Source organism: Somniosus microcephalus, chromosome 4, assembly GCF_052327205.1.
Source record: "Somniosus microcephalus isolate GS21.2 chromosome 4, FLI_Smic_1.0, whole genome shotgun sequence".
In the NCBI taxonomy this organism is placed as follows: domain Eukaryota; kingdom Metazoa; phylum Chordata; class Chondrichthyes; order Squaliformes; family Somniosidae; genus Somniosus; species Somniosus microcephalus.
The window spans coordinates 183,678,467-183,703,984 of NC_140990.1; the positions used below are offsets into that span (position 1 = coordinate 183,678,467).

At 47.5% G+C, this 25,518-nt stretch overlaps 1 protein-coding gene across 2 annotated transcripts in view; it reads left to right on the forward strand.

The window, feature by feature from the left end:
* Positions 1-25,518, forward strand: part of LOC147120054 (uncharacterized) — a 210,655-nt gene that overhangs the window by 83,826 nt on the left and 101,311 nt on the right. For both annotated transcript variants that reach the window (XM_085985571.1, XM_085985572.1), the window contains exons 8-10: positions 2,366-2,549; positions 20,337-20,567; positions 21,168-21,341. In XM_085985571.1, coding sequence (XP_085841697.1) covers positions 2,366-2,549; positions 20,337-20,567; positions 21,168-21,341 — 589 coding nt within the window. The remainder of the gene's footprint in view (positions 1-2,365; positions 2,550-20,336; positions 20,568-21,167; positions 21,342-25,518) is intronic.

Genomic DNA, 25,518 nt, shown 5'->3' on the forward strand with positions numbered 1-25,518 from the left:
TCTGGTGATGGAGTGGGTGTGTTGGTCTGGTGATGGAGTGGGTGTGTTGGTCTGGTGATGGAGTGGGTGTGTTGGCCTGGTGATGGAGTGGGTGTGTTGGTCTGGTGATGGAGTGGCTGTTTTGGTCTGGTGATGGAGTGCATGTGTTGGTCTGGTGATGGAGTGCGTGTGTTGGTCTGGTGATGGAGTGCGTGTGTTGGTCTGGTGATGGAGTGTGTGTTTTGGTCTGGTGATGTAGTGTGTGTGTTGGTCTGGTGATGTAGTGGGTGTGTTGGTCTGGTGATGGAGTGGGTGTGTTGGTCTGGTGATGGAGTGTCTTTGTTGATCTGGTGATGGAGTGGGTGTGTTGATCTGGTGATGGAGTGGGTGTGTTGGTCTGGTGATGGAGTGGGTGTGTTGGTCTGGTGATGGAGTGTCTTTGTTGATCTGGTGATGGAGTGGGTGTGTTGATCTGGTGATGGAGTGGGTGTGTTGGTCTGGTGATGGAGTGGGTGTGTTGGTCTGGTGATGGAGTGGCTGTTTTGGTCCGGTGATGGAGTGCATGTGTTGGTCTGGTGATGGAGTGCGTGTGTTGGTCTGGTGATGGAGTGCGTTTGTTGGTCTGGTGATGGAGTGCGTGTGTTGGTCTGGTGATGGAGTGCGTGTATTGGTCTGGTGATGGAGTGCGTGTATTGGTCTGGTGATGGAGTGCGTGTGTTGGTCTGGTGATGGAGTACGTGTGTTGGTCTGGTGATGGAGTGCGTGTATTGGTCTGGTGATGGAGTGCGTGTATTGGTCTGGTGATGGAGTGCGTGTGTTGGTCTGGTGATGGAGTGTCTTTGTTGATCTGGTGATGGAGTGGGTGTGTTGATCTGGTGATGGAGTGGGTGTGTTGGTCTGGTGATGGAGTGGGTGTGTTGGTCTGGTGATGGAGTGGGTGTGTTGGTCTGGTGATGGAGTGGGTGTGTTGGTCTGGTGATGGAGTGGGTGTGTTGGTCTGCTGATGGAGTGGGTGTGTTGGTCTGGTGATGGAGTGTGTGTTTTGGTCTGGTGATGTAGTGTGTGTATTGGTCTGGTGATGCAGTGGGTGTGTTGGTCTGGTGATGGAGTGGGTGTGTTGGTCTGGTGATGGAGTGGGTGTGTTGGTCTGGTGATGGAGTGGGTGTGTTGGTCTGGTGATGGAGTGGGTGTTTTGGTCTGGTGATGGAGTGTGTGTGTTGGTCTGGTGATGGAGTGTGTGTGTTGGTCTGGTGATGGAGTGCGTGTATTGGTCTGGTGATGTCGTGTGTGTGTTGTTCTGGTGATGTCGTGGGTGTGTTGGTCTGGTGATGGAGTGGGTGTGTTGGTCTGGTGATGGAGTGGGTGTTTTGGTCTGGTGATGGAGTGGGTGTGTTGGTCTGGTGATTCAGTGGGTGTGTTGGTCTGGAGATTCAGTGGGTGTGTTGGTCTGGTGATGGAGTGTGTGTGGTGGTCTGGTGATGAAGTGTCTTTGTTGGTCTGGTGATGGAGTGGGTGTGTTGGTCTGGTGATGGAGTGGGTGTGTTGGTCTGGTGATGGAGTGGGTGTGTTGGTCTGGTGATGGAGTGCGTGTGTTGGTCTGGTGATGGAGTGCGTGTATTGGTCTGGTGATGGAGTGCGTGTGTTGGTCTGGTGATGGAGTGGGTGTTTTGGTCTGGTGATGGAGTGAGTGTGTTGGTCTGGTGATGGAGTGGGTGTGTTGGTCTGGTGATGGAGTGAGTGTGTTGGTCTGGTGATGGAGTGGGTGTGTTGGTCTGGTGATGGAGTGGGTGTGTTGGTCTGGTGATGGAGTGGGTGTGTTGGTCTGGTGATGTAGTGGGTGTGTTGGTCTGGTGATGGAGTGGGTGTGTTGGTCTGGTGATGGAGTGAGTGTGTTGGTCTGGTGATGGAGTGAGTGTGTTGGTCTCGTGATGGAGTGGGTGTGTTGGTCTGGTGATGGAGTGAGTATGTTGGCCTGGTGATGGAGTGGGTGTGTTGGTCTGGTGATGGAGTGAGTGTGTTGGTCTGGTGATGGAGTGAGTGTGTTGGTCTGGTGATGGAGTGTCTTTGTTGGTCTGGTGATGGAGTGGGTGTGTTGGTCTGGTGATGGAATGGGTGTGTTGACCTGTTCTCATTTGCGTGGCTTCCCTAATTCTCCCTGCCTCTCTTTGCTCCTTAAGTCGCTCCTTAAAGCCTACCTCTTTGACCAAGCTTTTGGTCATCTGCCCTAACAATACCTTATGTGGCTTCATGTCAAGTTATGTTTTTGATAACGCTCCTGTCAAGCACCTTCGAAAGTTTTATTTCATTAAAGCCGCTATATAAATACAAGATTTTGTTGTTGTTGTGTCTGGTACTTTGACCAATAATGTGTTTTGACGTGGAGCAGCCGGAGATGCTGAAACTGCCCTTAACAAGGAGAAGGCCTATAGCAGCAGCACGGCATGCTGGGAAACGAGGGGGAGGAGCAAAACCTGAAGCAGCGCAACTCAAACAGGAATTGGTTCTACCCATGTTGAAGGAATTCAGCCGTCCAATGGAGAAGGGAGAAGATATCCATGATGAGGCAGCAGGTAGTGGAACAACTATCATATTCGTGCTGAGGGGCACAGTACAGCGATGGGAGATTGCAGCCAATGGTGTATTTGGACTTTCAGAAGGCTTTCGATAAGGTCCCGCATAAGAGATTAGCGTGTAAAGTTAAGGCACATGGGATTGGGGGCAAGGTATTGACTAGGATAGAGAACCGGTTGGCAGACAGAAAGCAAAGAGTTGGAATAAACGGGTCTTTTTCCGAGTGGCAGGCAGTGACTAGTGGGGTACCGCAGGGATCGGTCCTAGGACCCCAGCTATTCACAATATATATTAATGATCTAGACGAGGGAACTAGATATAATATCTCCAAGTTTGCAGAAGACACAAAGCTGGGTGGGCGTGTGTGCTGTGAGAAGGATGCCGAGAAACTCCAGTATGATTTGGACAGGTTGGGTGATTGGGCAGAAGCATGGCAGATGCAATATAATGTGGATAAATGCGAGGTTATCCACTTTGGTGTCAAAAACAGGAAGGCAGGTTATTATTTGAATGGCTATAGATTGGGAGAAGGGGAAGTGCAACGAGACCTGGGTGTCCTTGTGCACCAGCCGCTGAAGGTAAGCATGCAGGTGCAGCAGGCGGTTAAGAAGGCAAATGGTACGTTGGCCTTCGTAGCGAGAGGGTCCGAGTACAGGAACAAGGATGTCTTGCTGCAGTTGTACAGTGCCTTGGTGAGACCACACCTTGAGTATTGTGTGCAGTTTTGGTCGCCTTATCTGAGGGAGGATGTTCTTGCCATGGAAGGAGTTCAGCGAAGATTCACCAGAAGAATGAGAGGGGATCTCATTGAAACTTATAAAATTCTAACAGGACTAGACAGACTAGATGCAGGAAGGATGTTCCCGATGGCCGGGGAGTCCAGAACCAGGGGTCACAGTCTAAGGATAAGGGGTAAGCCATTTAGGACAGAGATGAGGAGGAATTTCTTCACCCAGAGAGTGGTGAACCTGTGGAATTCTCTACCACAAAAGGCAGTAGAGGCCAATTCATTAAATATATTCAAGAAGGAGTTAGATATATTTCTTAAGGCTAAAGGGATCAAGGGATATGGGGAGAAAGCAGGGACAGGGAACTGAATTTGGATGATCAGCCATGATCTCATTGAATGGCGGAGCAGGCTCGAGGGGCCGAATGGCCTACCCCTGCTCCTATCTTCTATGTTTCTATATCTCAGAAACTGGACCAGCGTGCACCAGCCCACCTCACCCGCCACCCCAACCCACCTCACATGCCACCCCAACCCACCTCACATGCCACCCCAACCCACCTCACCCGCCACCCCAACCCAACTCACCCGCCACCCCAACTCAACCCCCAACCCACCTCACCCGCAACCCCAACTCAACCCCAAACTCACCTCACCTGCCACCCCAACTCAACCCACAACCCACCTCACCCGCTACCCCAACTCACCCCCCAACCCACCTCAACCCCCAACCCACCTCAACCCCCGGCCCAACTCAACCCCCGGCCCAACTCAACCCCCGGCCCAACTCATCACCCGCCCCAGTTCAACCCCCGCCCCAGTTCAACCCCCGCCCCCGTTCAACCCCCGCCCCCGTTCAACCCCCGGCCCACCTCAACCCCCGCCCCAGTTCAACCCCCAGACCACCTCAACCCCCGGCCCACCCCAACCCCAGGCCCAACTCAACCCCTGCACTATTTCAACACCTCCAAGAGCTCCAAACCCCACACCACCTCGGCCCCCGGCCCACCTCAGCCCCCGCCCCAACTCAAACTCTGCACTATTTCAACACCTCCAAGAGCCCCAACCCCTGCTCCAACTCAACCCCCGGCCCAACTCAAACCCCGCTCCAACTCAATCCCTGCTCCAACTCAAACCCCGCCCCAACTCAACCTTTGCCCCATATCAAACCCTACCCCACCCCAACTCCCAACCCAACCCCTGCCCCAACCCTCCCCCTACACCAATCCAGCCCTTGCCCCAAAGGTCCACCTGTCCCGACCTTACACCTGCCCCAACCCAACCCCGGCCACAGCCTAACCCCTGCCCCAACCCTAACCACTGCCCCAACCCTAACCCCTGCCCCAACCCTAACCCCTGCCGTTCAGGATTTGCACCCATTTTTCCTCTGCGTAGCATTTGTCTCTCAGATTTAGGTGCCTAACTTAGGAATATTGCCCCTTTCAACTCCACTGAATAGAACTCGATAAATATTTGAAAAGAATAGAAATGGATATGGGGAACATAAGAACATAAGAAATAGGAGCAGGAGTAGGCCATTTGGCCACTCGAGCCTGCTCCGCCATTCAATAAGATCATGGCTGATCTTCTACCTCATCTCCACTTTCCTGCACTATCCCCATACCCCTTGATTCCCTTAATATCCAAAAATCTATCGATCCCTGCCTTGAATATACTCAATGACTGAGCCTCCACAGCCCTCTGGGGTAGAGAATTACAAAGATTCACCACCCTCTGAGTGAAGAAATTTCTCCTCATCTCAGTCCTAAATGGCTGATCCCTTATTCTGAAACTGTGACCCTTGGTTCTAGACTCCCCAGCCGGGGAAAACATCCTCCCTGCATCTACCCTGTCAAGCCCTGTAAGAATTTTGTATGTTTCAATGAGATCACCTCTCATTCTTCTAAACTCTAGAGAATATAGGTCTAGTCTACTCAATCTCTCCTCATAGGACAATCCCCCCGTCCCAGGAATCAGGCTGGTGAACCTTCGTTGCACTCCCTCTATGGCAAGTATATCCTTCCTTAGGTAAGGAGACCAAACCTGTACATAATACTCCAGGTGTGGTCTCACCAGAGCCCTATATAATTGCAGTAAGACATCTTGGGCAAAAAATTGAGTAGCGCCCCAATTGAGGCGCTAACTTCGCTGGGGCGCTACTTTTAGCGCCCCGGAAAAATTAGCACCCCCGCGCCGGAAATTGAGTGGTTGCGCCCCAAGAGGGAAACGGGGCGCTACTGGAAGCGCCCCGCCTCCCTCTTGGGGTGCTGCGAGTGAATATCGTGGCGCTACGTGCTGCAGCGCCACACGCTGCGGCACCTTGCGTCGCGGTATTGCAGCCCTTCCTCCCCTTCTTAAAGGGGAGGGGCCTTGTGCAGAGTGACCTGGGGCCCAGCTGGGCCCCCGGGGATCGGGAGTGCAGGCAAAGAGCCCGGCACCCAAGAGAAGTGCTGGGCTCTTGGACCGCAGCCGGCACTCCGCGGGGTGGGGGGGGTGCTGTTCAGGAGGCCGGGGACGGGAGCGCAGGCAGGTGCTGGCAGGCAGCCAGCAACAAAAATGGCCGCCCCGCACCTTGCCTTTAAATTGTGCCTCCCCGGCCGCAGTTACGCCCCCCTGACCCTGTCGGACATAGCATCCGGCGGTAAATCAGGGGGGGCTCCCAAAAATCGTGGCCGGGGCGTGAGCGGGGCGCTGCGCACACCAATAACATCATTGCCTCTTAAGGCGCTAACGGGTGGCGCTACCAACTGAATTTTTCCCCCCTTTACTCTTATACTCAAATCCTCTAGTAATGAAGGCCAACATACCATTTGCTTTACTAAGTGCTTGCTGTCCCTGCATGTTAAATTTCAGTGTTTCGTGTACCCAGGTCCCTTTGAACGCCAACATTTCCCAATCTCTCACCATTTAAAAAATACTCTCCTTTTCTATTTTTCCTTCCAAAGTGGATAATTTCACTTTTCTCCACATTATATTCCATTTGCCATGTTCTTGCCCACTCACTTTCTATTCTGCCCTTGCAGCGCGTTCCTATGCAGAGCTAGACAGGTAGCTAACAACTTGATATCTTCCCATAAAAATCACAAGGCTTGACTTTTCTTGTAAACTTTACTGAAAGATTCTTATTGTGAAACTGGAATACAATACAGAAATGGAAGCACACATTAGTACACAAGCACATAACTGATATGCATACACAAATTTAGGTAAGCCTGAGCAACACAGTACATTTGGCATGTAACTTACCAAAACACGTGGAAACACAGCTTACTGTGAATATACATTTAGCAAACTGAAAGGCATTCTCTTACATTCACTTTAAATTAGCCCTGTACATAGTGCATCAAAATACAGCTACAAGTTAACCAACTAGACAGAGAGCGAGCACTTCACGGCTAGCTGTGTAAGTTTGCTTACAGAGAAAAGTTACAAACTAAACATTTTCTGCAAAATATAGTGTACACTAATCATCTATAACATTCTCAAGTACTTACAGACAAATAGTGTCCAAGGCCAGAGCATAGCAAGAAAATAACTTCCCAGACCATGTGTGGCTGCAGGTCTGTGATATACAGTAGTTTACTTTACTGCGCTTTACCGCACTTGCTAGGTACCAAATATCCACTAGGTGGCGGCACACAATGGAAATCGACCCAAATTACTCAAACCCCTAAATTAACTGGAAAACTAACATAAATTCCTAAAGAAAGGCAGCACACTCCCCGCTTGGTACAATTCCGTTGTACCACTACAGATACAAAATAAAACCTAAAGAAAACGTCCTTTGGCTGCAAACATACTCAGAATCCTTTCTCTAGGTTTCTTCAGAAAGGAGGACTACGATCTCTGAGACTGGCCTCAGAAACACTTTGACAGTCCCCTCCTTGACAATCTTCACCTCCACCTTGCGGACCCTCTTGTCCCTGCTCGGCAGAGTTTTGACAACTAGTCCCACTGGCCATTCATTTCTGTGTGCTTGGCTGTCTTTCAGCAAGACAACATCTCCCATTTTGACATTTGGCTTGTCTTCTGTCCATTTCCTACGGCTCTGTAGGGTGGACAAATACTCTCCTCTCCATCTCTTCCAAAAAGTGTCTGCAAGACACTGGACTTGCTTCCACTGCTTCCCGTGCAGCTCAGCCATGTCGAAGTTTCCACCCACGAGGACCCATCCCAGGTCAAGCCACTGCGCATAAGGAGCATTGTGGGGCCCGTTGATTTGCTCACGCACCTTGTGCACCCTTAAAATGTCTCTTCCCAAGAGCAGGAGGATTGGAGCATCCGGGTCCACAGCTGGAATCTTGTTGGCAACTGGCTGTAGGTGGGGCTGATGGTGTGCGACCTCTGGGGAGGGAATTTCCATCCTATCATCTGGCATCATGTCACACTCAATTAAGGTGGGGAGGGGAAGCTGTAGTTTCCCATCCATGGACTCGATCATGAAGTTGCCAACTCTCCTACCCGTAGTCTCTGTTGTCCCTGAACAGGTTTTTAGCATGTACGGAGCTGCGCTGGCCTTGACTTCAAAGAGATTGAAGAATTCTGTCTTCGCTAGAGACTTGTTACTTTGCTCATCAAGCACTGCGTACATCTTGATTGCCTTCTCCTTTCTCCCTGCAGGATATGCTTTAACCAAGCAGATTTTGGAGCATGAGCGTGGGCTGCTTGCATTTCCACAAACCTCTGTACACTTGGAGGTGACTGAAGAAGATGCGCTTTCGCTTTGCTCCCCGCTATCCTCTTTGTCAACCGCAGCACTCTCGGTGGTCAAAGGAGGATGTAACGTCCGTGTGTAATTGAGACACGGACTGCAGAAGTTGGTTATAACAGGTGTTTACTGAATGGAGACAAAACTGGAACTACTACACAAAGTTACTACACAGGCTTATATACAGGGGTGGTCACTACTGGTACTGCAGTATACAGGGGCTGCAGAATATAATTCCTTCTTCAAGGTACATACACTACAATTCCTCCCCTTTTAGCTAAACAGTACATAACATTCGATTAATAATTAAATAACATATTTACAATTACAGTTGCTATATACATTAGCTGAAGTTAATCAATTATAAATTCAGTCTTTGAGGAGGCTTCCTGATTCTGTCCGGATAACGCCTCTTTGGGGTATCAGGTTCTTCTGGCAAAGTTGATTCGGGATCAACGTCGTTGTTTGGTTCGTCTGCTTCCAATATCACCGATTCTGAGGTAGATGCAATTGGTACTTTGGTTTCATCACCAGGTGTATAGGATCGTGGTGTAGATTTGACGTTTTCCAGTGACTCTAGAATCTGGTCAGCATGGTGTCTTACAATGCTCTCTCCAACGTCCACGGTATACATTAGAGGTCCTTGCCGTGTGCAGATCGTTCCTGGCTGCCATTTCTCTGTGCGGTAGTCCCGGGCCAAAACTGGTTGACCTATCTTGAAACTCCTGGTTGGCCTTTCATTCATATTCTGAAACTGCCTGTTCTCCACATCTCTTCTGATGTTTGGCTTAACCAAATCCAAGTGGCATCTTAGTCTTCGATTGAAGAACATCATGGCTGGAGTTTGGTTGGTAACCGCATGTGTCGCATTCCGGTAGGCAAACAAGAAGTTATCCACCTTGTGTTGTAGGGGTATGTCTTCATTACACATTGCCTTGATAGCCTTCTTGAATGTTTGAACGAACCTCTCAGCCAATCCATTGGTGGCTGGATGATATGGGGCGGATGTGTAATGCTTAACACCATTGTCCTTTAAGAACCTCCGGAACTCTTCAGACACAAACTGTGGTCCATTGTCAGAGCAAATCTGTTCAGGCAGCCCATTTCTGGCGAATATGGTTCGTAAGACTGTGATAGTTTTTTCTGTGGTGGTTGAGGACATTTTTATTACCTCTGGCCACTTTGAATGTGCATCCACCGCAATTAAAAACATCGAGTCCATAAATGGACCAGCAAAATCAATGTGTACCCTTTGCCATGGAGATGAGGGCCACTCCCATGGATGTAGAGGGGCTTGTGGTGGGGCGTTTTGGACCTTCTGGCATCCTGTACAGCTCTTGGTCATCTCTTCGATTTCTCTATCGATTCCCGGCCACCACACAAACGCTCTGGCTAAGTTCTTCATTTTTACCCCTCCCAGATGACCCTCATGAAGCTCATTGAGCACTCTATCCTTCAATTTGGGTGGAATTACTACTCTGGATCCACACATCAAGGTTCCTCGGCACACTGACAGCTGTTCTCTTCTCGGCGAGAATGCTGGCAACACTGGTTCGCCATGTGCTGGCCATCCCTTCACCGTTAAATCATAGACCCTGGAGAGTGTCGGGTCATTTCGTGTTTCCTTTTCTATGTTTGCATTCGTCACAGGTAGACATTCGACTATGGTCGAGTGGAATATCTCCACAGGATCCACTGCAGGTGCTTCTTCCACCGTTGGCAACGGTAGGCGCGACAATCCATCAGCATTCCCATGCTGTTTAGTTCCTTTGTACTCTATGTCATATTGGTGTGCCCCTAGGAAAAGGGACCACCTCTGTAGCCGTTGTGCTGTCATTATCGGGACGCCCTTCTTAGGGTTGAAAATGGAGACAAGAGGTTGATGATCAGTTAGTAGAGTAAATTTCTGTCCGTGCAGGTAGTGATTGAACTTCTTCACCCCCCACACCAGGCTGAGGGCCTCTCTGTCAATCTGGGCGTAGTTACGCTCGGCTGCAGTTAACGAGCGTGACGCAAAAGCTATCGGCCTCTCTGAACCATCAAGGGATTTATGTGACAGTACCGCTCCAACGCCGTAGGGAGAGTCATCACACGCCAGTCTTATCGGTAGTGATGGGTTGTAGTGAGCCAATACTTCTCTTGAAGTGATCAGGCCTTTACACTTCTGAAAGGCCCGCTTACATTCATCGCTCCATTTCCATGCTACTCCAGTTTGTAGCAGGGCGTTCAGTGGGTGCAGAATTGTGGACAAATTCGGCAAAAACTTATGGTAGTAATTCACCAATCCGAGGAATGACCTCAGTTGCGACACATTTTCAGGCGCTGGAGCCTTAACTACCGCTTCAATTTTGTCAGGGGACTTATGTAACCCCTCTTCATCAATCATGTGGCCACAATACGATATTTGTTTCTTAAAAAACTCACACTTGGGGCGATTGGCTCGTAGCCCATGTTCTCTTAGTCTAGTGAGCACCTGCTCTAGGTTGGCAAAGTGTTCACTGTCATTTTCACCTGTCACTAGGATGTCGTCCAAGTAACACTGAGTCCCCGGAATCCCTTGCAGGACTTGTTCCATCGCTCTTTGCCATATAGCCGGAGCTGATGCAACTCTGAATACCAGTCGATTATACTGGTAAAGACCTTTGTGAGTGTTTATCGTGAGATATTTCCTAGCGGATTCTTCAACCTCCATCTGCAAATATGCTTGCGCTAGGTCAATTTTTGTAAAACGTTTCCCTCCAGATAGTGAGGCGAAAATATCTTCTATCCTCGGAAGAGGATACTGTACTGTGTGAAGGACTGGGTTCACAGTCACCTTGAAGTCCCCACAGATGCGAGCCTTCCTTGGCTCCTCAGACTTATTGTTTAACGTTTTCTTCATGACAGGAATGATGGGTGTCGCCCACTCGCTCCAGTCTACCTTAGTTAACACACCTGCATTCTCCAGATTCTCCAGCTCTGCCTCGACGGCTGGGCGAATTGCATACGGTACCGGTCTTGCTTTGAAAAACTTGGTAATTGCATTCTCTTCTATTTTTATCGAGGCGGTTACGCCTTTAAGAGTTCCCAGTTCTTGTTGAAATACCTCTTTAGCGTTAGCCAAGATTTTTGACAATCGTCCAGGTGTGACGTCGTCATCCTTTTTACCAGCCACAGTCAGTGCCTGAATGGAGTGCCAGTCTAAACTTATCTTTCTGATCCATTCACGTCCCAATAACGGTGGTCCACCATCTTGCAGTATGTACAGATACAATTTCTGTATTTCCTTGCCGTTGTATTCGACAGGCACCCTTATTTTCCCTCTGGGGTATACTTTCTGCCCCGTATATGTCTTCAAGACAATGGATGTGTCTTTCAAGGGTATGTGTGAGAATAGCCGCTCGTAGTCTCGTCGATTCATGACGGTCAGGGCTGATCCTGTATCCAATTCCATTTTGACTTGGGACCCTGCTATCGTGAGGGTGACCCAAATGGTTCGGTGATCCTCTTTTGCGATTACGTTGTGTAGTTTGAGACAGCTTAGTCTCTTGTTCCCGGATTCACTATCGCTCTTCTGGTCTTCGGAACTACTGTCCGTCATCTTTTGTACTTTCCTGTACTTTTCCTTAGTAGTCTTTTTGTTGTCATTAGTCTTCTTCCCGAACCTGCAAACTCGTGCAATGTGTCCCATCTTTCTGCATTGCCTGCATGTTTTGTCCTTAGACCAGCAGTCCTTCTGGTCATGGGTTGTTCTGCCGCAGCGATAACATTTTTCAAATCCCCGTGTCATTTCATGGGTGCCGTATTCCTGTGGCTTTTGCTGTATTTCCGCAGCTCCCCTTGCTGCTGCTTCATACGATACTGCCACGCTGAAAGCCTTATCTAGCGTCAGCTCTTTCTCTGAGAGTAACCTCTTCTGGGTTCCTTCACTCAGGAGTCCACAGACAAATTTGTCCCGTAGGGTATCTGCCAGTCCTGCTCCGAACTGGCAGTGCTTTGATAGCTTGCGTAGTTCCGTAAGGTAATCAGCATTGCTCTCATCTTTATGCTGATTTCTCTTGTGGAATTTAAATCTTTCTGCTATCAGCAGCGGTGTAGGATTTAGGTGTTCCTGTAGGATATCAACAATTTCGTTAAAACTCTTCTCCATCGGTTTGACTGGAGTGATCAGGTTCCGCAATAGGCCGTACGTTCTTGCGCCCATTAAGTTTAGTAGTACCGATGCCTTTTTCTCATCGACTACTTCATTTGCCTTGCAATATACTTCGACTCTTTCCACATACGTGGTCCAGTCTTCGATTGCATTATCGAAGGCAGTGATATTGCCAGTCTTCGGCATCTTGGAGATCTAAGATGGCGCCTCCCGTGCTTTGCCTTCTTCCCTGATTGAACAAAATGGCGCCTCCCGCGCTTTGCCTTCTTCCCCGCTGGATTAAGATGGCGCCTCCCGCGCTTTCTGTCTTTTCCGCTGCTGCCAGCGCTGTTGCTGGTGTTTTTATGCCTTGATGGCGACACCCTATGGTCTTCGCGCGCTTCCCCCCGCGCTGCTGCCAACGCCGCTCTCCGCGGTCCCCGTGGCAAACTGCAGCTCCTCGCGGCTTTCTGCGCTTCTAATTTCTTTTTCTTTTATTTTAATTACTGTTCCTGTCGTCAGAGCAGACCCTATGGGACACTTCCCTCCCTCTTCTCAGGTCTGTACGCTGCCCGGCTTCGTAGCACCGGCCGCGCCCTGTGTGCTCCACCCTCTCTCTCTCTCTCCTCTTCCCGACAACGCTGCTTGGCCCCGTTGAAAAGCCACCCAATCGAGCTCTAGCCCGCCGCAGCCCAGGAAGGATCAGTGTACTACCTGCCACCAGCCCGATTAGCTGGAACACCATAGACTGGATAACCAAGTCCAGCTCTCGACAGCCTCTCCTGCAAATCTTCGAATTCGATGAATCAGAGGGCAGTTGCCCACGGTTGACGCCCATTTCTTCTGTTTGTTTGGGTTTTTTTTGGATTTCTTCCTTCTGGCTTCGACCTCTAATAAATTCGCTTCAGGGATGGATCCCCGTGAGGTGGTGCAGAACTGTAGGTAAGTTCGGATCTGTTCATCGCCAATGTAATGTCCGTGTGTAATTGAGACACGGACTGCAGAAGTTGGTTATAACGGGTGTTTACTGAATGGAGACAAAACTGGAACTACTATACAAAGTTACTACACAGGCTTATATACAGGGGTGGTCACTACTGGTACTGCAGTATACAGGGGCTGCAGAATATAGTTCCTTCTTCAAGGTACATACACTACAGAGGAGGACCTGGATGCAGGGCTGCGATGTGTTTTTCACTGTTGCACTCGAAGCACTTGATTGTCGCCTTGCAGTCTTTTGCCATGTGCATAGTCGACCCACAACACCTGAAGCAGATGCGATTCTCTTTCAGGTATGATTTGCGCTCATCAATAGGCTTGCCTCTAAAGCTTCGACACTTTTTGAGTGGGTGGGGCTTCTTGTGTATTGGACACTGACGATCTGGGTCATCCACTTTATTCCCAGCAGAACTGGATTGGTTGACTGAGGATTCGGCTGGAACATCTGTTTTGTGCACGCTCACAGAAGCTTTGTTGCTGTACTTTGTGGGTTTCTCTGTTCTCGAAGGAGCGTAACTGCTGGAGGTGGAGAAAGTGAAACTTGGATCATTCCCCACCTTTGCCTGTTGTTGGACGAACCTGGAGAAGAGAGAGAAGGGGGGGAAATGCCACTCCGTAGTCCTCCTTGTACTTGGATCCCTTAGCTATCCATTTCTCTTGAAGGTTGTAGGGGAGCTTTTCCACTATTGGGTTTACCCCACGAGCTGTATCCAAATACGAGAGGCCTGTCAGGTAAACTTCTCCCTTAGCACACTCCAGTTCGAGGAGAATGTCACCCAGTTCTCGAAGTTCGACATTATCTTTGTTGGTTAGCTTCGGAAAATCCTCAATCTTCTTAAGCAGTGCGTGTTCAATGACTTCTGGTGTCCCATAACAGTCTTCGAGACGTTGCCAAACCAGGTTGAGGCCTGCTGTGGGATTGCGGACGTGCGCTGAGCGAATTCTCCTCGCCTGTTCTGACAACTCAGCTCCGAGCCACTTTGTCATCAAATCTAGTTCTTCTCTGGCTGACAGATTCAAGTCCTTGGTGGTACTCAGGAAGGATGCTTTCCATGACCAATAATTTTCAGGACGGTCATCAAATTCTAGAAGACCTGAACTTAACAATTCTCGGCGGATGAGGTACCTAGAGAGGTCTTGTGCACCTTGTGGCTCGGGTAAGGACTGCATGGCTGGATTGGCCGAGTGCTGTGGAGGTCTCTGCAGGTAAGTCTTACTTGCTTCTTCTCTTTTAAGCTCAGTGTCTCCGAAAACAGGCTGTTTGTTACTGTGGTGAGTAGCTGGTTCTGCGTCGAGATACCTGGATGTTTCCTTGAAGAACAATTTGGAGTGTTGTTGGACATACTCACTTGTACGTTGCACTGGACTGAGGGGCTGTTCTAGAACATATGCTTCATGGCTGTGCTCCCCGCCTTCGTTCTCCTCATCTTCTTCATAAGCTGCAGCTTCAGCTTCAGCGGCAGCGGCAGCTCTCTGGCTTTGGAGAATGTGGAGACTGGCGTCGAGGTTAGCTCTCTGCTTCATCACACTAACGTCGAGGTCAGCTCTCTGCTTCATCACACTAGCTTCTTTTTCAGCGAAGGACAATTGAGCCTCGGCAGCTTTTGCCTTGGCATGTGCTTTGGCGGCTGCAGAAGCTGTTGATGATGACGGTCTGCTGGACCGCCGAGATGATCTAGAGGATGCTTTAGAGGACTGTGACTTGGCATCATTTGCTCGAAGAGGCTCATGCTTCTCGGTTGGCTGGTCAACGTCCTCTATGGTATATTGTCTTCCTGAGCGTAGACTCATGGTAGCTGAGTGGTATCTTCTTGTGCTTGAGCCCGCTGTGCTGTTGTCTTTTCACTATTCTGCCCTTGCAACGTGTTCCTATGCAGAGCTAGACAGGTAGCTAACAACTTGATATCTTCCCATAAAAATCACAAGGCTTGACTTTTCTTGTAAACTTTACTGAAAGATTCTTATTGTGAAACTGGAATACAATACAGAAATGGAAGCACACATTAGTACACAAGCACATAACTGATATGCATACACAAATTTAGGTAAGCCTGAGCAACACAGTACATTTGGCATGTAACTTACCAAAACACGTGAAAACACAGCTTACTGTGAATATACATTTAGCAAACTGAAAGGCATTCTCTTACATTCATTTTAAATTAGCCCTGTACATAGTGCATCAAAATACAGCTACAAGTTAACCAGCTAGACAGAGAGCGAGCACTTCACGGCTAGCTGTGTAAGTTTGCTTACAGAGAAAAGTTACAAACTAAACATTTTCTGCAAAATATAGTGTACACTAATCATCTATAACATTCTCAAGTACTTACAGACAAATAGTGTCCAAGGCCGGAGCATAGCAAGAAAATAACTTCCCAGACCATGTGTGGCTGCAGGTCTGTGATATACAGTAGTTTACTTTACTGTGCTTTACTGCACTTGCTAGGTACCAAATATCCACTAGGTGGCGGCACACAATGGAAATCGACCCAAATTACTCAAACCCCTGAATTAACTGGAAAACTAACATAAATTCCTAAAGGAAGGCAGCACACTTAGCTTGTCTATATCCCCTTGAAGCCTCCTTGCATCCTCCTCACAACTTACATTCCCACCCAACTTTGTATCATCAGCAAACTTGGATATATTACATGTGGTCCCCTCATCCAATCATTGATTGGCCCAGAAATTCGGGTCCCCACGTGTGAGTACGCGCTGGGTACTCACGCCTAGGCCCAACAAAAGTGCCGGTTTCGTGCATGCACTGCGCATGCGCAGGAAACCGGAACTTCCGTTTCCTTGAAAGAAGGGGTTGACAGGTGGAACGCGTACACCGGAGAGGCAGCGCATGCGCATCGAACTTACGTTTTTTTTGCAGGTTTCTCCGGGAGGGTAAGTCTCCAGCAGTTACACTTTTAAAAAGCAGGCACAAGGCCTGCTTTTAACAAGGTAAGTGGTGAATCAATTAAAATTAAAACATTTTTCCCACAGGTTTATTATTTTTTAATACTTTAAAGAAAGGTAAGTTTATTTTAGCCCTGTTAGAAAATGTAACTAATTTTTTCAAAATTTTAAATTATTGTTTAAAATAGTTATTTCATGTAATTTATAGTTATTTTAAAAATGTGATGATTTAAAAAAAAATTATTTGATGTTTTAGTTATGTTTTGGGGCTTATAGTATATTTATAGGTTTGACAGCTCTTCCTATCAAAGTTATGAATGAAGCATTCCCTGCTACCATTGGCTCTCCATGGTCCACGTGATCCCAGGGGACACTTCGAACTAACTGCGCCCCTGGCTTACGCAAGCACTGCGCGCCGGCAGTTGGAGGAGGCCCAGGATCGGAATCCCACGCGGGCCCACAGCACAACGGCCGGCGCGCAAGGTAAGTGCAGGTCAGAGGCTTGCACCCGCGGGAAGCCTCCGACCCGAATTTCTGGGCCATTGAATATGAATAGCTGAGGCCCAAGCACTGATCCTTGCGGCACCCCACTAGTTACAGCCTGCTAACCCGAAAATGACCCATTTATTCCTACTCTCTGTTTCTGTCCGTTAACCAATCCTCAATCTATGCTAGTATATTACCCCCAATCCCATAAACCCTAATTTTGTTTAATAACCTCTTGTGTGGCACCTTATCGAATGCCTTCTGAAAATCCAAATACACCACATCAAATCCACTGGTTCCCCTTTATCTATTCTGCTAGTTACAACCTCAAAAAACTCCAACAGATTTGTCAAACACGATTTCCCTTTCATAAATCCGTGTTGACTCTGCCCAATCCTATTATTATTTTCTAAGTGACCTGTTACCACGTCCTTAATAATTGATTCGAGCATTTTCCCTACTATTGATGTCAGGCTAACTGGTCTGTAGTTCCCTGTTTTCTCTCTCCCTCCTTTGTTAAATAGTGGGGTTACATTTGCTACCTTCCAATCTGCGGGAACTGTTCTAGAATTTATAGAATTTTGGAAGATGATGACCAATGCATCCACTATCTCTATACAATACAATAATACAATACAATACAAATCGCTTTATTGGCATGATAAGGTACATCTTATGTTGCCAAAGCATCAAAATACATTTATGGTTGAACACATAAACGCGGCTCCACCCATACAGTGTATAAACAGGTATATCCCTGAGTTTATAAATATATTTTCGCCTTGTTTATATATACTCTTGTCTTAGTTTACTGGTTGTCCCTCTGTTCATGGCAAGCTGTAACATAGTGTGCCGCCAGTGTTACACAGCTTCTCTCCTCCCCCAGTAGGAATGGGAGTTTTTGGTTGTCAGTCAGATTTCTGAATTCAGGGCATATTTGTGAGAATTTTTGGTAGAAATTCTCTCTGATGTCCTGATATTTTCCACAGGCTGTGAGGAAGTGCATCTCTGTCTCAACTACTCCCTGATTGCAGTGAGAGCATATCCTGTCTTCTCTTGGCAGCCTGGTCTGCCTGTGTCTGCCTTTTTCGATCGCTAGGCTATGTTCGCTAAGTCTGTACCTTGTCAAGGTTCTTCTCAGTTTGTTATCCTTTACCATGGTCAGGTAATCAGCTATGTTGTATTGTCTGTTTAGGGCCAAGTAGCAATTGAGTTTGCTTTGGGTTTTTGTTGTTTCTGCCCAATATGACAGATATTTTTCCTTTTGCTTAGCGACGATTGTGTTGGGTCGAATTCTTTGTGTTACCCTGTCACTGTCCTGGGGCTGGTTATTGTTAGTATTGTTATTAGTTACTTTATTGAGTCCCAGGACTAGTTGACTGAGGGTATTCTTCTTTATGGTCAGCTCTTGGCATTTCAGGGCGTCGTAGTGATAGCATTGGGGGTTGCTCATTTGTAGGTGATTCCAAAATTTGGTGGCTCTTTTTTGGATAGTGATTATTAATGGGTATTGGCCTAGTTCCGCCCTGCATGCGTTGTTTACTGTTTTCCTTTGAGTCCGGAGGATACTTTTACAGAATTCCGCATGTAGGATCTCAATTGGGTGTTTGTCCCATTTTGCAAAATCTTGTTGTGTTAGTGGTCCCCAGACCTCACTGCCATAGAGTGCAATTGGTTCAATTACTGATTTGAAAATTTTGAGCCAAATGCTAATTGGGATTTCTATTTGGATTGATTTTTTGATGGCATAGAAAGCCCTTCTTGCTTTCTCTTTCAGTTCATTCACAGCCAGTTTGAAGTTTCCCGTAGAACTGATTTTTAAGCCCAAGTATGTGTAGTGAGTGGTTTGTTCAATTTTGGTTGTTCCTACTGTGAAATTTATTGTGGGTCCATGTTGTTTGGATCTTTGCTGGAACACAAGGACTTTGGTTTTTTGGGGATTTATTGTCAGGGCCCAAGTCTGGCAGTACGACTCCAGCAGGTCCAGGTTCTGCTGTAGACCCTCCTTAGTTGGTGACAGCAGAACCAGGTCATCGGCATAGAGGAGGAATTTAACCTTGGATTCATATAGGGTGAGGCCGGGTGCTGTAGATTGTTCAAGTAGTTTTGCCAATCCATTAATGTAAATATTAAAGAGTGTCGGTGAGATTGGCGAGCCCTGCGTCACCCCCCGCCCCTGTGGGAAGTATTTTGTTTGTTTGTCTCCAATTTTAACTGCACATTTATTGTTTGTATACATTGATTTAATTACATCATATGTTTTACCTCCTACCCCGCTTTCGATAAGTTTCAGGAATAAACCGTCATGCCAGATGGAGTCGAAAGCCTTCTGGAAATCTACAAAGCATGCGTAGATTTTGCTTTTGTTATGGTGAACGTGTTTGTCAATTAGGGTCTGTAGGGTGAAGATATGATCGGATGTTCTATAGTTTGGCAGGAATCCAATTTGGCTTTTACTCAAGACATTGTGCTCTTCAAGGAAGTTTATAAGTCTTTTGTTTATGATGCTACAGAATACCTTCCCCAGGTTACTGTTTACACAGATGCCTCGATAGTTGTTTGGGTCAATTTTGTCCCCACTTTTGTATATGGGTGTTATGAGTCCTTTGTTCCAGATGTCAGGGAAATAACCGACACTCAGAACCAAGTTGAAGAGTTTTAGGATAGCCAGTTTCAGTTTGTCGTCTGCGTGTTTAATCATCTCGTTTAGTATGCCGTCTGTCCCGCAAGTTTTTCCTGGTCGCAGGTCCTTGAGTTTTTCAAGAAGTTCTTTTTCTGTTATTATGGCGTCTAGCGGGTTTTGGTTATCTTTTATGGCCATTTCAAGCTTTTCAAGTTTTTTGCGTATTTGGTGTTGCTCTGGTCCTAGTGTGTTTTTCTGGTATAATTTTTCAAAGTGGTTTACCCATGTGTCCCCATTTTGAATGGACAAATCGTCGTGTTGTTTTTTGTGTAGTGTTTTCAAGTTTCCCCAGCCATTGCTTTTAAAACCCTAGGATGTAGGCCATCAGGTCCAGGGGATTTATCGGCTTTCAGTCCCATTAATTTCTCCAGTACTATTTTTTTACTAATACTAATTTCTTTCAGTTCCTCATTCTTGCTAGGCCCTTGGTTCTAGAAAACTATCTTGAATGTATTTCATGAGCTTTTCCTCTGCAGTATTACTGCAAATTTGGTCTGCCCAGTCTATATGAAAGTTAAAGTTCCCCATGACTACTCCGACTAGTGTTTTCTGCCCCTTGTTGTTTCTTAGCTCGACTCAAACTGATTCTACATTTTGTTTTTCTGAGCCAAGATCCTTTCTCTCGATTGTCTTTATTCCCTCCTTTATTATCAGGGCTACCCCTCCTCCTTTTCAATTCTGCCTGTCTCTTCTAAAAGTCAAATATCCTGGAATATTTAGTTCCCAGCCTTGGTCACTGTAACCACGTCACTGAAATGGCTATTAAATGAAACCCATTTATTTCTATCTGCGCTATTAATTCATCTATTTTGTTGTGAATGCTTCGTGCATTCAGATACAGTACCTTTAGCTTAAATTTTATCTACTTTTCCCTGATGTCACTCTAGTTACTAATGCTCTATTACCTTTATTAATCTTTCTGTCCCTTCCTGTCCCACTCTGCTTATTTTTACCCAGATCACTACTCTGCTCTACAGCCTTGATATTTCTCTTACTTTTCGTGCTGCCTCTCTCTTTATAGCAGCTCCGCTCCTCTCGCCACAGGGTAGGGAGAGGGGATTTGAGTAAACAGATCCAGATTGGACTGGCGCAGGTGCGATGGGCTGAATGGCTTCCTTCCTTGCTGTCATTTTTGTGGTTCTATTTTTGTCACTTTGTCTCGAAGAACCCAAAGGAAAGTTGGAAGCTTCTGATTGTATGGAAACATCCAAAATGGAAGGACTGGATCAGGCTGACCGGATCAATGGGAAGTATCCAACCAGCACAGAGTGGTGGTCTGGCCTGGATGGAGAGAATTCTGGAATTTTACCACAGACATCCAACCAGAGGGAGACAGAGGAAAGGATGATCGGACTCATGGAGAACAGGATAGAGGAAGATGGGAATCTGTTGGAAGGTAAGGGATGGATTGTATTGTCTGTGATTGTTATTGTACCTCTCTCTGCTCCAGTGTGGAGCTCAGTGAGGGGCCTCTCTCTGTCCCAGTGTGAAGCTCAGTGAGGGGCCTCTCTCTGCCCCAGTGTGGTGCTCAGTGAGGGGCCTCTCTCGGCCCCAGTGTGAAGCTCAGTGAGGGGCCTCTCTCTGCCTGAATGTGGAGCTCAGCGGGGGCCTCTCTCTGCCCCAGTGTGGAGCTCCGTCAGGGGCCTCTCTGTCCCAGTGTGAAGCTCAGCGAGGGACCTTTGTCTGTTATTCTGGGGTCTCTTCAGGCCCTGGATTTTCTGGCCATCCCGGCTCAAGCACACGGTTAAGCTAGCAGCCTGGTCCTGATGATGTGATTGGAGCGGAATCTTCCTATTTAGAGAAGGGCCCGGCCAATTCCCGGTGAGTGTCCGTCTCACCAGCTCAGCAGAGCAGGTTCAAACGGTAGCGGCTCGAAAGTCAGCAAGATGGGCAGATTCAAATCGCCCCTTGAAGTTCATCCACGGGTAATTTACTGACTGATTTCTGATTGTATTGTAAAGGCCAGTTTTACTATCTTTTCTTGTCTCCCAACTAGAGGCTGGTGTTCAGAGCCTGAAGCCAGGGCCAGTCCTACAACTGCTGCCTCCAATTCATGGCACCAAAGGTCCAGGAAAGCAGAGAAGTATGGCGAGCATCAAGCACAAAGCCCATAGAACCAAGACTTCAGCAACAGGCATCGTTCGAGGCGCCGTGCCTGAGGAACTGAGGGGTAGGCCTGGACTGCGATACACAGGGGTTGGGGGATGAAACACTGGAACAGGAATAGGCCATTCAGCCCCTCGGGCCCGTTCCACCATTTATTTCCACCATTCAATGAGATCATGGCTGATCTGTATCTTAACTCCATCTACCCACCTTGGTTCTATATCCCTTAATACCCTTGCCTAACTAAAATCTATCCATCTCAGATTTGAAATTTTGAATTAACCCTAATTAAACCGAAGCCTAACCCTCCCCCGGCCCCAACCCTCCCCCGGCCCCAACCCTCCCCCGGCCCCAACCCCAACCCTCCTCCAGCCCCAACCCTCCCCCCCGGCCCCAACCCTCCCCCCCGTCCCAACCCTCCCCCCCGGCCCCAACCCTCCCCCCGGCCCCAACCCTCCCCCGGCCCCAACCCCAACCCTCCTCCAGCCCCAACCCTCCCCCCCGGCCCAACCCTCCCCCCCGGCCCCAACCCTACTCCTGCCCCAACCCTACTCCTCCCTCAACCCAACTCCCAGCCCCATCCCAACCCCCTGCTGTACCTGCCCTGGGAGTGTTTGATGGGACAGTGTAGAGGGAGCTTTACTCTGTATCTAACCCGTGCTGTACCTGCCCTGGGAGTGTTTGATGTGACAGTGTAGAGGAAGCTTTACTCTGTATCTAGCCCAGAAAACCAGCATTTCCAAAAATGTTGGTGGGCAGATATTATCCCTAAGGCTAGAGGGTATGATTAGAGCACTCCCACTCAAGGCAGGAAAGTGAATTATTCCAGAAATGATGGTCACGTTAATCGAACCTCAGTTGTAGGTCCATATTATGGGTGAAATTAGTGAACGCATTAGTCCTGGGCCAATCAGGGACTGTCGGATTTGAGACGCACAGGTCTTGCTTAACTGAACTGAATATTTCTGAAAATTGGATCGAGGCACAAGAGGGTTGATGTAGAAGTTTGCTGACATCAAATTAGGAACCATAGCAAACAGAGAGAATGTTACCGTCCGGCTAACTGAGGGTGCCACCATGGTGCCAAGGTAAAGGAACAGGGTAAATGAGTTTAGTGTGTAGAATTATAGTATCTGGCTGGCAGACAGAAAGCAAAGAGTTGGAATAAACGGGTCTTTTTCCGAGTGGCAGGCAGTGACTAGTGGGATACCGCAGGGATCGGTCCTTGGACCCCAGCTATTCACAATATATATTAATGATCTAGATAAGGGAACTAGATGTAATATCTCCAAATTTGCAGACGACACAAAGCTGGGTGGGCGTGTGTGCTGTGAGGAGGATGCCGACAAACTCCAGGATGATTTGGACAGGTTGGGTGATTGGGCAAAAGCATGGCAGATGCAATATAACGTGATAAATGTGAGGTTATCCACTTTGGTGGCAGAAACAGGAAGGCAGATTATTATCTGAATGGCAATAGATTGGGAGAAGGGGAAGTGCAACGAGACCTGGGTGTCCTTGTGCAGCAGTCGCTGAAGGTAAGCATGCAGGTGCAGCAGGCGGTTAAGAAGGCAAATGGTATGTTGGCCTTCGTAGCGAGAGGGTTTGAGTACAGGAACAAGGATGTCTTGCTGCAGTTATACAGGGCCTTGGTGAGACCACATCTTGAGTATTGTGTGCAGGTTTGGTCGCCTTATCTGAGGAAGGATGTTCTTGCCATGGAAGGAGTTCAGCGAAGATTCACCAGACTGATACCTGGGATGGCAGGAATGACATATGAGGAGAGATTGGGTCGATTGGGTTTGTACTCGCTGGAGTTTAGAAGAATGAGAGGGGATCTCATTGAAACTTATAAAATTCTGACAGGACTGGACAGACTAGATGCAGGAAGGATGTTCCCGATGGTCGGGGAGTCCAGAACCAGGGGTCACAGTCTAAGGATAAGGGGTAGGCCATTTAGGACAGAGATGAGGAGGAATTTCTTCACCCGGAGAGTGGTGAACCTGTGGAATTCTCTACCACAGAAGGCAGTAGAGGCCAATACATTAAATATATTCAAGAAGGAGTTGGATATATTTCTTAAGGCTAAAGGGATCAAGGGGTATGGGGAGAAAGCAGGGACAGGGTACTAAGTTTGGATGATCAGCCATGATCGCATTGAATGGCGGAGCAGGCTCGAGGTGCCGAATGGCCTGCTCCTGCTCCTATCTTCTATGTTTCTATGTGAGAACAGCAGGGTGCTGATTTGACTGAGATTTCTTTCTCTACCAGGGGGCATAGAGCAGGTGTACATTTGGGATTCTCTACTCTGTGGTCGGGAAACACTTGTTCCTGGCTCAGCACAGGTCCAGTCCCAAGCCCAGATCCATCCCAGCTTCAGGCTTTCAGCTGTCAATGGGGCTTGTCATTGTTGTTGTTTGTCTCCAAAGAGACCCCCCTCACAAAAGAAGGGAGGCACATAACTAAAAGGTGCCTCCATGACTAAGTGTAAAAGAGAAACAACCTTCTGAGACATGTTTGTTATTCAAAATGTCAACACTATCTTGACAATGTCAGTCTGCCCCTTAAGATTGATAAACAGCTCTGGAATCAGTAGTCCCTGGTTATTGTGGGGCAGTTTGCCCCTGAACTACACCTGGTGCTATTAGAGGAAATCTGGGTGCAAAGCCCTCTGACATTAATTTGCAGGAAATTGACATTGCCTATTCACATTCAGGCACAGAGGAAGTTTGGGGGCAGTGCTGTTCAGGATTTGCACCCATTTTTTCTCTGCGTAGCATTTGTCTCTCAGATTTAGGTACCTAACTTAAGAAAATTGCTCCTTTCAACTCCACTGAATGGAACTCGATAAATATTTGAAAAGAATAGAAATGGATACGGGGAACATAAGAACATAAGAAATAGGAGCAGGAGTAGGCCATTCGGCCCTTTGAGCCTGCTCCGCCATTCAATAAGATCATGGCTGATCTTCGACCTCAATTCCACTTTCCTGCAATATCCCCATATCCCTTGATTCCCTTAATATCCAAAAATCTATCGATCTCTGTCTTGAATATACTCAACGACTGAGACTCCACAGCCATCTGGGGTAGAGAATTACAAAGATTCACCACCCTCTGAGTGAAGAAATTTCTCCTCATCTCAGTACTAAATGGCCGACCCCTTATTCTGAGACTGTGACCTCTGGTTCTAGACTCCCCAGCCAGGAGAAACATCCTCCCTGCATCTACCCTGTCAAGCCCTGTAAGAATATTGTGTTTAAATGAGATCACCTCTCATTCTTCTAAACTCTAGAGTATATGGGCCTAGTCTACTCAATCTCTCCTCATAGGACTATCCCCCCATCCCAGGAATCAGTCTGGTGAACCTTTGTTGCACTCCCTCTATAGTAAGTATACCCTTCCTTAGGTAAGGAGACCAAAACTGTACATAATACTTCAGATGTGGTCTCACCAGGGCCCTATATAATTGCAGTAAGGTGTCTTTACTCTTATACTCAAACCCTCTTAGAATAAAGACCAACATACCATTTGCTTGCTGTACCTGTGTATTAACTTTCAGTGATTCATGTACAAGGACACCCAGGTCCCTCTGAACACCAATATTACACCATTTAAAAAATACTCTGCTTTTCTATTTTTCCTACCAAAGTGAATAACTTCACATTTCTCCACGTTATATTCCATTTGCCATGTTCTTGCCTACTCACTTAGCTTGTCTATATCCCCTTGAAGCCTCTTTGCATCCTCCTCACAACTTACATTCCCACCTAGATTTGTATTATCAGCAAACTTGGATATATTACATTACATTTGGTCCCCTCATCCAAATCATTGATATAGATTGTGAATAGCTGAGGCCCAAGCACTGATCCTTGCGGTACCCCACTAGTTACATCCTGCCAACCCAAAAATGACCCGTTTATTCCAACTCTCTGTTTTCTGTCCGTTAACCAATCCTCAATTTATGCTAGTATCTTACCCCCAATCCCATGAGCCCTAATTTTGTTTAATAACCTTTTGTGTGGCGCCTTATCGAATGCCTTCTGAAAATCAAAATACACCATGTCCACTGGTTCCCCCTCATCTATTCTGTTAGTTACAACCTCAAAAAACTCCAACAGATTCGTCAAACATGATTTGCTTTTCATAAATCCATGTTGACTCTGCCCAATCCTATTATTATTTTCTAAATGCCCTGTTACCACGTCCTTAATAATAGATTCAAGCATTTTCCCTACT